At 36.8% G+C, this 12225-nt stretch overlaps 1 protein-coding gene across 1 annotated transcript in view; it reads right to left on the bottom strand.

Annotated features, from left to right (window-relative positions):
* LOC102892979 (beta-galactosidase-1-like protein 2) overlaps positions 1 to 12225 on the bottom strand; it is a 58906-nt gene that overhangs the window by 13520 nt on the left and 33161 nt on the right. The window contains exons 7-9 of the mRNA XM_015597454.1: positions 12087 to 12168; positions 11031 to 11095; positions 2032 to 2116 (exon numbers count right to left, since the gene is read on the bottom strand). Of these exons, the coding sequence (XP_015452940.1) occupies positions 2032 to 2116; positions 11031 to 11095; positions 12087 to 12168 (232 nt within the window). The remainder of the gene's footprint in view (positions 1 to 2031; positions 2117 to 11030; positions 11096 to 12086; positions 12169 to 12225) is intronic.

The raw sequence follows: 12225 nt of genomic DNA, 5'->3' as shown, positions 1-12225 counted from the left end.
TCAATTCCTTGCTCCCTCTCTCTTCTCTTTCTGGTACCCCTATGATGCGAATGTTGTTATGCTTGATATTGTCCCAGAGGCCCTTTAAACTATCCTCATTTGGGGGATTCTTTTTTCTTTTTGCTGTACTAATTGGGTGTTTTCTGCTACCTTGTCTTCCAAATCACCAATTTGATTCTCTGCTTCATCAAATCTACCTTAGAGGTATTCTTCATTTTGGCTATCATATTCTTAATTTCTGACTAGTTCTTTATGTTTTCTATCTCCATTTTCATGTTTTCTATCTCTTTGTTGAAATTCCCACTGAAGTCATTAAGTACCCTTATAAACTAGTGTGTTGAACACTGCATATGGCAGATTGCTTGTATCCACTTTGTTTAGTTCTTTTTCTGGAGCTTTGATCTGTACTTTCACTTGGGACATGTTTCTTTATCTCATTTGACTGCCTCCTTGTATTTATTTCTATGTATTAGGTAGAATTGCTATGTCTCCCAGTCTTAGAAGAGTGGCCTTACATAGTGTCCTGTGGGGGCCAGTGGCACTATCTCCCTGGTCACCTGATCTGGATTTTCCTGGTGGGTCCCTTATATGGGTTGTGTGTCCCCTGTTGTAGCTAAGCCTCAACTGCTCTTGGCGTGTCAGTGAAAGAGACTGATCCTCAGGTTGACGGGTTATTAGGACTGGCTATGACTACAGCGGAGGAGCTGTTGTGCAGGGGCTGGCCTTATCGAGCGAGATTTGCTTTAGCAAGGCCCTGATGCCTGCTGAGTCTGCCCTTTGAGTGTGTCATTTGTGGCAATGGTTGAGTGTGCTCTGGTGTGGTCTGAAGGTGGCTACCAGGTGTGCTGGTTCTGAGACTTCTTGGGAGAGGCTCTGGTGTAGGCCAAGGTCAGCCACAAAGTCACACTTGTTATGGGCTACAAAGTGATATGCAGATTGTTGTTACTTATGCTGGGCTTGGAGATGCCTGTGAGAGGCTAAGCTGTGAACTGAGGCAGGCTGCCACTAGTGCTGTGTTTGGGGCTGCTTAGCAAGAGGTATAAAGCATTCTAAGGCAGATGTTGCTTTTTTAGGGTTTAGAACTTTTGAGAGATTTTAGGAAAGTTCACAGCATGAACCAAGACAGGCTGTTTGTAGGGGAAAACCACTATAAAAGGCTTGGGTAGGCCCACAAGTTGAGTCAGGCAAGGCCTAAGAGAATCACCAGGGCAAGGTGATGTTAGCTAGGTTGATGGATACTCAGTTATGGCACCTGCCTGGGTAGCGGAAGGACACAACAAAAGAACAATGGCTTCTGCCAGCACTTCTTCTGGTAGAAAGCTGCCCTCCAGCCCTTGCCCTAAAGCCAAACAGCCCAGTTCCTCCCTGCATGTTGCTGGCACCTTTCAAGCTGCTATCCCAGGACTGGAGTTCAGAACAAGTGAATTCATCAGTGAGTAAGCCTGTGCCCGGGCCCTTTAAGGGGATGCTTGGTACTCCAACAGCCCTCTGTCTCACTTAGCCACAATCTCTGCTGGTTTTCACAGCCAGAAGTTGTGAAGACTTCTCATCCCAGGACTGGAACCCTGGGCTGGGGAACCTGGTGTGGGGCCAGGACCCCTTGCTCCTCAGAGGGCACTTCTGCAGCTGAAATATATCTCTCAATTTTTAAATGCCACAGGCAGGTATGGGGCTAGCCCATTCTGTATCTCCACTCCTCTTACCAGTCTCAGTGTGGCTTCTTCTGTGTATCTTTAGTGCCAGAACTTTTGTTTAGCTAGAATTCAAGTGATTCTCAATGATGGTTGTTCTATAGTTTAGTTGTAATTTTGATGTGGTTGTGAGAGGAGGTAATCACAGCATTTACCTATTCTACTATCCTGACTGGAAATTTGTAAGGTGTCCACTTAATCACATTAATTCTCAAAAAGCCATAAGATTTGGCAGATTTGTGCCCTAAATCCCTAGTACTCTAATCAGCAGGGGGAGGGGGGAAGACTAGTGGCATCTATGTCATCCATTCTCTTGTGAAAGAAACTAAGGAGTACTCACCATGCGAATCCAAAGTATGGTGGCTATGGCCCCAACTATCCGAAGAGCTTGTTGTATATACCATCATTAATATGGGGCTAAGACCCTGAGAAAAATAAAGTGTCAATTTATTAAAGTGGGGTCAATTGAGAAGCCCTGAATTGTTTAGGAGAGAATTATAAGGTTCAGTTCTCACATAAACCCTTTACAACTCAGAACATAGCCTGACTGCTCACAATCTCTGAGTTCTACCCTTCCATCTTACATAATTTTCCTGCTCTTGTTATTACTGTGGTTTCACTAGCCTTCTCACTCAGGCTTCAGTAGAATCAACTGTCATTGCTGCATTTCCCTTTCTAGAACAAAAGAATCTCTTCATTCCCTTGAGTAACCAGTATAGAGGGTTAGTAAGGAACTGCCTGATGCAGAGGAAGCACTACAAACTGCCAAAAATGTTGAATCTCATTAAATGAAAGTTAATTCCTAAGTTCCAGAATTCTCACACATCTCTCAGTTCCCATTCTTCCCTTTGCTATCCCTGTGTCATCTCTAGTTCCTTCATCCTTCAAAGCCATTGGCACTAATGAAGACACTCTATTCATGCCTAGACTCCAAATTTAGCCTTTTCAGTTTTTTTCCTTCTAGTGCTGCAGAGTTAATCCATCCTTTGAATTTCTGCTCCTACTGTTGTTATAACCTCCAACTCTGGGACACAATCCTATAGCATCCTTGTCATGCCCAAGCTGCCAAATGCTTCAAAGAAAGTAAAAGAAAATATTGCTAACTTGATCCACCACCAAATCATGTTATTTGACTTATCTTTATGTATATTTATGCCTGGCATTCTTCATAATTAACATTTTTAGAAAATTCTATTCAATACTAAAAATAATATTCTTACTCCTTTAAGGTTAATTAAATTAAACTCATGTGGTTCAAGCTCCGGCAGCTTCTTTCGTCTCAATCTCATAGAATCCCCAAATCAGATTCTTACATTAGAAATTTTTTTTGAGATTTTCTAGTGTATCACTCCTTACCTGAGGTAGGCATCGCCATTTCTAAATAGTGAACTACATACAAGCATTTTGTAGCCACTTTTTTTCATGTACTGAGGAATTCATTGCCACACAAAGCAGTTCATTCCATTTTTGAAGAATTCAAATAGTTAGAAATTACAACTTTTATGTTAACCAATATATGCTGTTATTCATTTTACCCACTGAAACTAATTCTGTTCTCTAGTACTATAAAGAATTTCCCTTTCACATGAAAATACTCCAAAATTTTGAAGATGCCACCAAGTGAGTTTTACCTTTAGCATGAGATTCATTTCCAATTCTTATTTTTAGTTTTTTTTTTTTTTGGTAAGAATATTTAAGTTTTACTCTAAAATTTCAATTCTACAGTACAGTGTTACTAACTATAGTCAGTATATTACATATTAGATCCTCAGAACTTATTTTATCAGCGAAAGTTTATCTCTTTTTACCAACCTCTCCCTACTGCCTGACTCCCCCAGCCTCTAGCAACCATTTTTCTACTCTCTGTTTCATGAGTTTGCTTTTTTTAAAGATTCCACATATAAATAATACAATATGGTATTTGTCTTTCACTGTCTGTTTTATTTCATTTAGCATACTGCTATCGAGTTCATTCACGTTATCACAAATGACAGATTTCTTTCCTTTTTAAGTCTGAATATACTCACTTTCTTTATCTATTTATCCATCATCACACACTTAGACTGTTTCCATAACTTGACTACTGTGAATAATACTGCTGTGAACATGGGAGTATAGATACCTCTTCAGGATTTTCTTTTGCATATATACCCAGAAATAAGATTGCTGAATCATATGGCAGTTCTATTTTTAATTTCTTGATGAACCTCCATACTGTTTTCCACAGTGATTATACCAAATTACATTCCCATCAACAGTTTATAAGGGTTCTCTTTTCTCCACATCCTCCCCAGCATTATCTTCTGTCTTTTAGATAATGGGCATCATAACAGGTGTGAAGTGATATCTTATTGTGGTTTTGATATACATTTCCCCCATGATTAAGGATGTTGAACATCTTTTCATGTACCTGTTGGATACCTGTATGTCTTCACTGGAAAAATGCCATTCAGGTCCTTTGTTCATTTATTAATTGGGTTATTTGTTCTTTTGCTATTGAGTTGTATGAGTTCCTTATATATATTTGGATATTCCAGAGGCATATCAGATATATGGTTTGCAAATATTTTCTCCTAGTCTATAAGTTTCCTTTGCTGTGCAAAAGCTTTTTAGTCTGATGCAGTTCCACTTGTTAATTTTTGCTTTTGTTTCCTTTGCTTTTGGTGTCACATCTAAAATAAAAAATAAATAAAAATAATTGCCAAGATTAAAATCAAGCTCAGCTCCATGTTTTCTTCTAGGAGTTTTACAGTGTCAAGTCTTACATTTGAGTCTTTAATCCATTTTGAGTTGATTTTTGTTTATGATGGAAGATAGAGGTCCAGTTTCATTCCTTTGTATGTGACTATCCAGTTTTCCCAAAAACATTTGTAGAAGAGGTTATCCTTTCCCCTATTGTATATTTTTAGCACCTTTACTGAAAATTGATCATAAAAACACAGGTTTATTTCTGGACTTTCTAGTCTTTCCATTGATTTCATTGTCTATTTTTATGCCAATACCATACTGTTTTGATGACTGTAAGTTTGTAATGTGGTTTGAAATCAGGAAATGTGATGCTTCCAACTTTGTTTCCCTTAAGATTGCTTTGGCTATTTGGGGTCTTTTGTGATTCTATACAAATTTTAGAGTTTTTTTTTTCTATTTCTGTGGAAAATGCCACTGGAATTTTGATAGGGATTGCATTGAATCTGTAAATGGTATTTTTTTTTTTAATTTTTCATTCTGATAGTTTGTTAATAGTGTATAAAAACACAATTGATTCTTATATATTGACTTTGTACTCTCTAACTTCACTAAAATCTTTCCTTAGTTCTAACAATTCTTTGGTGGACTTTTTAGGGTTTTCTATGGTATATGTCATCGGCAAGTAGAAATAGTTTTATTTCTTCCTTTCTGACTCAGACGTCTTTTATTTCTTTTTTTTACTTAATTTCTCTGGCTAGGACTTCCAGTACTAGTTTAATAAAAGTGGCGAGAGTAGGCAATCTTGTCTTGTTCCTGATCTTAGAGGAAAAGCTTTCAGCTTTTCACTACTCAGTATGATGTGGACTGTGGGATTGTCACATGTGGCCTTTATTGCGTTAAGGTATATGTCCTCTACACCTAATTTGTTCAGCATTTTTATCACAAAAGAATGTTGTATTTTATGTTTTTTCTACATCTGAGATTATCATATAAATTTTATCCTTTGTTAATGGGATGGATCACATTTATTGATTTAAATATGTGAAACCATTCTTGCATCCCAAGAACAAATCCCACTTGGTTGTAGTGTATGTTCCTTTTAATGTATTGTCGAATTTAGTTCGCTAATATTTTAAGGGTTTTTTGCATCTATGTTCATCAGGGATATTGGCCTAGGATTCAATTTTCTTATAGTGTCCTTATCTGCCTTTGGCATCAGGTTAATGCTGGCCTCATAAAATGAGCTTGGAATTGTTCCCTCCTCTTCTATGTTTTGGAAGAATTTGAGAAGGATTGGTACTAGAAATAACCAGTGAAGCCATCTAGTCTTGAACTTTTTGTTGGGATGTTTTTGATTACTGATTCACTCTTCTTACTAGTAATTGGTCTGTTCGGATTTTCTATTTCTTCATAATACACACTTAGTAGGTTTTATGTTTCTAGGAATTTATCCATTTCTTCTAGGTTACCTAATCTGTTGGCATATAATTGTTTGTAGTAGTTTCCAATGATCCTTTGTATTTCTGTGGTACCAGCTATAATTTTCTGCTTTCATTTATAATTTCACTTATTGTCTTCTTTTCCTTAGTCTAGCTGAATGTTTGTCAATTTTTGTTTATTTAAAAACTAATTTTTGGCTTCATTGATCTTTTCTATTCTCTTTCCTATATCATTTTATTATTTAAATATTTATATAGTTAATAAGTATTTTATTTCTACTATGATTTATTTCCTTCCTTCTACTAAATTTGAGCTACCTTAGTTTGTTCTCTTTCTAGTTGCATCAGGTGTAAATTGTTGAGATCTTTCTTTTTTCTTAATGTAAGCATTTATTGCTATAAACTTCCCTCGTAGAACTGCTTTGGCTGCATCTCATAAATATTGGTATGTTGTGTTTCCATTTTTATTTGTTTCAATACATTTTTTAATTTCCCTTTTGGTATCTTCTTTGACCCATTTGATGTTCAAAAGCATGGTGTTTAATCTCTACATATTTGTGAATTTTCTGGTTTTTCTCCTTATAATTGATTTCTGGCTTCCTACCATTGTGATTAGAATAGAGGCTTAATATAATTTTAATCTTAAACTTATTAAAACTTGTTTTGTGGCCTAACATATGATCTATCCTGGAGAATGTTCCATATGAGCTTGAAAAAAAAATGTGCATTCTGCTATTATTGGTTGAAATTTTTTGTATGTTTATTAGGTCTATCTGGTCTAACAAGTAATTTAAGTCTAATGTTTATTTATTATCTGTCTGAATGATCTCTCTAGTATTGCGGTAGTGAAGTCTCTTATTATTACTGTATTCCTGTCTATCTCTCTTCTGATCTGTCAATATATGTTTTACATATTTAGGCGTTCCTCTGTTAGGTGCATAAATGTTTAAAATTGTTATATTCTCTTGATGAATTGACCCCTTTATCAATACATAAAGACCTCTTTTACTCTTGATACCAACTTTATCTTAAAGTCTATTTTGTCTGATATAAGTTTAGCTATCCCTGGAGTCTTTTGGCTTCTATTTGCATGAAGTATCTTTTTCCATTCCTTCCATTTTAGTCTATATGGATCCTTAAAGCTGAAGTGCATCTCTTGTAGGCAAGAGACCCATATAATTGGGTCTTCTTTTATAATTCATTCATCCATTTACATTTAAAGTAATTATTGATAGGTAGAGACTTGCAGTTGTGTTTATTAATGTTTTTCTGGTTGTTCTGTAATTCCTTTGTTTCTTTCTTCCTCTCTTGCTGTCTTCTTTTCTGACGATGATTTTCTGTACTGGTATGTTTTGATTGCTTTCTCTTACTCTTTTGTACGTCTACTACAAGGTTTTGCATTATGGTTACCAAGAAGCTTACATAAAACATCCTGTATTTATAATAGTCTATTTTGCTAGTAACAACTTATCTTCTCATACTAAAGCTCTACATGTTGTTTACTCCCATGACCTTTTATGTTTTACATGTAACTATTTCTTTCTACTTTGTGTATCTGTTAACAAATTGTACTTAGAGTTATTATTAATAGTTTTGTCTTTTAACCTTCATCTCAGAGTTACAAGTTATTTACCCATCACCATACAACATCAGACTATTCTGAACTATATTTACCTTTACCAGCAAGATTTATATGTTAATGTTTTCCTGTTACTAATTATCATCTTTTCATCTCAGCTTGAAAAATTCACTTTAACATTTTTTATAAGGCTGGTCTAGTGGTGATGAATTCCTTTAGCTTTTTTTGGAAAACTTTTACCTCTCCTTTAATTCTGAAGAACTTTGCTAGGTAGAGTATTTTTGGATGGCAATTATTTTCTTTCAAAACTTTGAATATATCATCTCACTCCCTTCTGGCCTCAATATACCTGCTGAAAAAATTGCTGATAGTCCTTTGGGGGTTCCCTTGTTACAAGCTGCTTTTCTTTTGCTGCTCTTAAGATTCTTTCTTTTTCTTTAAATTTTGACAATTATAGTGTGTCTTGGCATGTATCTTTTTGGATTCATCTTATTGAGAACTCTCTGGACATCCTGGATGTGGATTATATTTCTCTAGTTAGGAAAGCTCATGGTCATTATTTCTTTAAATAAGCTTCTTGTCCCTTTCACCCTCTTTTCTTCTTCTGGGACCTCTATATGTATATTAATCTGTTTGATGGTGTCTCATAAATCCCTTAAGCAATCTTTTTTTTTTTTTTCTTCAGATTGGATAAATTCCACTGCCCTGTCTTTGAGTTTGCTGATCCCTTCTTTCACTTTGCCTAGTTTGATGCTGAACTTCTCAAATGAATCTTTCAGTTCAGTTATTGTATTCTTCAGCTCTGTGATTCCTGTTTGGTACTTTTTAATATTTTCTATCTCTCCGATGGAATTGACACTTTGTGTATGTATTACTCTCCTGACTTTGGTAAGCATCTTTCTGACTATTGTTTTGAACCCTCCCTCTAGTAGGCAAATCACTTATCTTCGTTTCACTTATATATTTCTGGAGTTTTATTTTCGCCTTTTATTTAGAATATATTTTATTGTTTCTTCATTTTCCTTGATTCTCTATGTTGGTTTCTGTGCATTAGATAAAACAGCCTCCTTTCCCAGTTTTGACAGAATTGTCTCATATAGGAGATGAACCTCAATAATTAGTTCAGCCTAAGCTTCTGGTTGTCTCTCAAACTTTTGTGATTGCTCAAAATGCCTTCTTTGTTTTTAGTAGTTCACAGTATTTGAGGGTGTGCCATGACCTGTCAGTATCTCAAAGGAGAATATCAGAGTCAGCACCTACATTCAGGCTGGTTAAAAACTGGACTCTCAGTTACCAGCTGGGAAAATATGTTGCTAAGTCCTTATCTGGAACAAAATGGGAGATGGGCATTTTTCCCCATTTCCTCTGTGTTGGGCCAATGTGTATACCCACAGTGAGTGGGATGGGAGTGGAGGAGCTTCTGCACCCATTAAGGACTGTTTGTTTGCTACAGTCCTATGGGATGTATGAATACAAGTCCTGCTGGCTATTAGGGCCAAGAGATCCAGGGACCTATTCTTTGGGTGGCTGCTGTAAAATTTGGGCCCCAGATGTGTGTATAAGCTCCTTCTAGAGAGTTCCTGGTAATTTGGTTTTATTATTGGAATAGGCTGGAAAGAGGTATGAGAGGTGTCTTCCACTTTCCCAGGACTTGCAAAGATCGCAGCCTTAGATGCCTGATAAATTAGAAGCCTGGCCCTCAGGCAGCATCTTTTAAAGTATGTAGATAGACCTCTTTCATGGAAAGATTGGGAGTTCCGTGGTTTTGCCTGCTCCATTTGGGCTGAGCCCTGAGAGTACAGTCATGGCTAGTATTCACACAGCCATTAAGAATTGCTTCTTTGTTTCAAGGTTGTGCTAGGAAGCATACCTGGGCTTTCGCCTTGTGAAACTCCCATATCACAATAAATCCTTCTCTCATCAGAGAAGGTATTTAGATGGTATATAGTATAAAACAGTGAAAAGAGCATAGGATTTGTATGCAGAAGGTTTGAGTTTAAGCATGGATTGTTCTATTGAATGATTATCCACATGTGATCTCAAATTAGTAATTTAACCTTTGAATCATGGTTTCCTCATCTGCAAAATGGGAATAAAATGAATAGTTTCTTATATGATAATTGAAAAAATAAACATGAAAAATAGAAAGGTGAAATAAACTAAAAGCTGTGCATATAAATATTATTATATAATGTTTCCTAGCTTTTGTTACTATCTCATACTCTGTATTTGCCTTTATTTGTTTACTTGTCTCATCACTAAAATATATGTTCCAAAAGTGGTAATTTTGTGGGTTTTATTCACAGCTTTATCCACATTGCCTTAAAAAGTACATAACTGGCAAATAGTAGGTGCTAAAAACATTTATCGATTGACTGAATGAATAAATGACCTCATTTTCAGGATTTTGCTCCCTATAGACAGCATAGCACTTTTAACCCTTGATTCCACTGGTTTTATTGCTCCATTTTTTTAATCCATCGTCATTATCATGTTAGCATCTATTTGAGTGTTTACTTTGCCCCAGAAATTATGTTCTCTCTTCCTATTCTCTTGGAATGCACTCACTCTGATCTCTGCACATCTCTGTATTACTTGTACCATTATCTGATGTTGGTCCAGTTGTTATGGTTGGACACACATCCCTTTGTACTCCTCTCTAAATCTTGGTGGTCTCAGACTGCAGGAGGATAAGATTGGGGGTTTAACTTTTTATAGAATATAGAACAGAGGCATTGCCTTATGTTGATGGCAATTAACAGATGCCTCTTTTGCTCCTCATACCATAGTTCAGTCCTGTGCAAAATAAAACATGTAACCACTCATCTCCTCTGGTGATAGAAATCTATGTCACACTCTAATCTCCAGTTATACATTAATGCTTTTATTGTAATTATCACTTGCTATTCTGAGCTATTTACATTTCTTGTCTTTCTCATTGGACCATAAGTAATTAAAGGTCAATGGGGATGAATAAAGGGTTAACAAAATCCTTCCTCTTTGCCCATGCAAATTCACTGTAGGTCCACCTGAAAACCTGATAAAGGTAGAATGTTACCCATGTTATCAGCCAGATTGCTATGGTAAAATGGCCTCTGATTAGCAAATAGCATCAGAACTGGAGGACTATAAATAATGTATAAATTCCTACTGTGAGCCATAGCTTTCTGAGTATAGTGTATCTTGAAACCAAGAGATCACCTTAGTCAACCAGGAAGCTATACCTATAGAGCTATGACAGGGGATACTGGTTGGTTCCTATACTGAGCTTGAGGCTCCTCTGCCAGGATGGCTCTCACTCATATCTGTGTTTCCACTCCCTGAAACCTGACATGCCACTTCAGGGTAGGGGGCAGATAGTCTCTGGACTGCTGTGAGAACTTCCACTGATGCTGCCTTTCTAGTATGTTATGTTTCCCATCCTGTATACTACTGAGGGACTATGGGCCAGGCATTTGGGGCATGCAAATTTGATTTAGTTCTACCTAAAACCACCTAGAGCAGGTATTTCAAAGGCATAACAGGTCCAAGTTTTAAGTGAACTAATCACTGCTGAGAATCTCCCTAACAAATAAGCTGAGATCTTAGCAAGAGCAAGAATCAAAACAACTCCTATCTCTGAAATGTCCTTACCTGAATTGAAAAGAGGTTTTTATAAGTTTCTTTCTTTATATTCTTCATATGGACAGTGGCAATCACTGTGGAGGGAAAAGAGAAACTCTTTTGTAGATCCCACTACAAGCACTGTCAAGTCGGGGTTGGGGTAAGGCGGGCTTACTACTAGACCCAGGATGGAGAGCTGGGTCTCAACACCTCTTGCACACACACCTCACAGATATTTCACATTAACAGTTTATGGCTTACAGTTAATAATAAAAATATGATTCTACATTTGTATCCATACATTCACTATACAAACACATCCCTTTGTTTAACATTTATAATGGATGACCCAGAGAATAAAAAAGGCAGTTAAAATAAACCACTTTATACTTACGAGTAAATGAAAAAAAATGAGCTCAAAATAGTCTAAGACCTAAAACTTGATTATAGGTCTCCTGGCTTCTAATTAAGAGTACTATTTCTGCCTTTCCCACTACAAAATGAAGAACTACCAAAAAGTCTGAGGAGAGACCAACACAGGAGAAAGGACCTGATAAAACTGCTTGGGTTAAAGTATTTCAAAAAGCACTGATCTCTGACTCTGTTTGTACACATTTTTCCCTTTTTTATTTGTATTTACCCATATTTCTTCCTTATAATTCTATTCCATGTTTCTCTACTTCTTTTATCCCCTAGGCTTATTTACCCTATGAGATCCTGAGGCTGGGCCCATGACAATACTATTTATCTGACCTCATATCCACTTTCTGTCACTCAGTCATGGTCATTTGGTAATAACAGAGAAGGCATTTACTCTGGTCCTGGCCAGGCCCCACTTTAGCCACTAAGGCTTAAGAGGATAGAGTAAGTGTTCTGCACTTTTGATGCTCTGTGGGTAACCCCTGGTGGAGCAGCAAAGTAGGGACTGGTTCCTTAACTCAGCTTTAACTGGAAGCCCTCACTACTTTGAACCAAAAACTAAGGGTGCCCATCCATGGGAAATGAAAAAAAATGAAGCATCTGAGGGACTCCTGTTCTGCTTCAGACTTAACTAGTAGAGAAAACAGGGAAAACCCAAAATTGTACCCTTATTCAAGTAGCCTCTTATTATTTCTTGTCCATCATCAGCAGTCATGAGCATCGCCTTGATCCCTCTTTTCACCAGGGCCTGTGGAGACATTTAGTAAGGTAAATGAATCCAGATGCCATAGGGTTACTTCTTTCC

Source organism: Pteropus alecto, unplaced genomic scaffold, assembly GCF_000325575.1.
Source record: "Pteropus alecto unplaced genomic scaffold, ASM32557v1 scaffold210, whole genome shotgun sequence".
Classification (NCBI taxonomy): Eukaryota; Metazoa; Chordata; class Mammalia; order Chiroptera; family Pteropodidae; genus Pteropus; species Pteropus alecto.
This window is presented reverse-complemented; position numbering and strand designations above follow the sequence as displayed.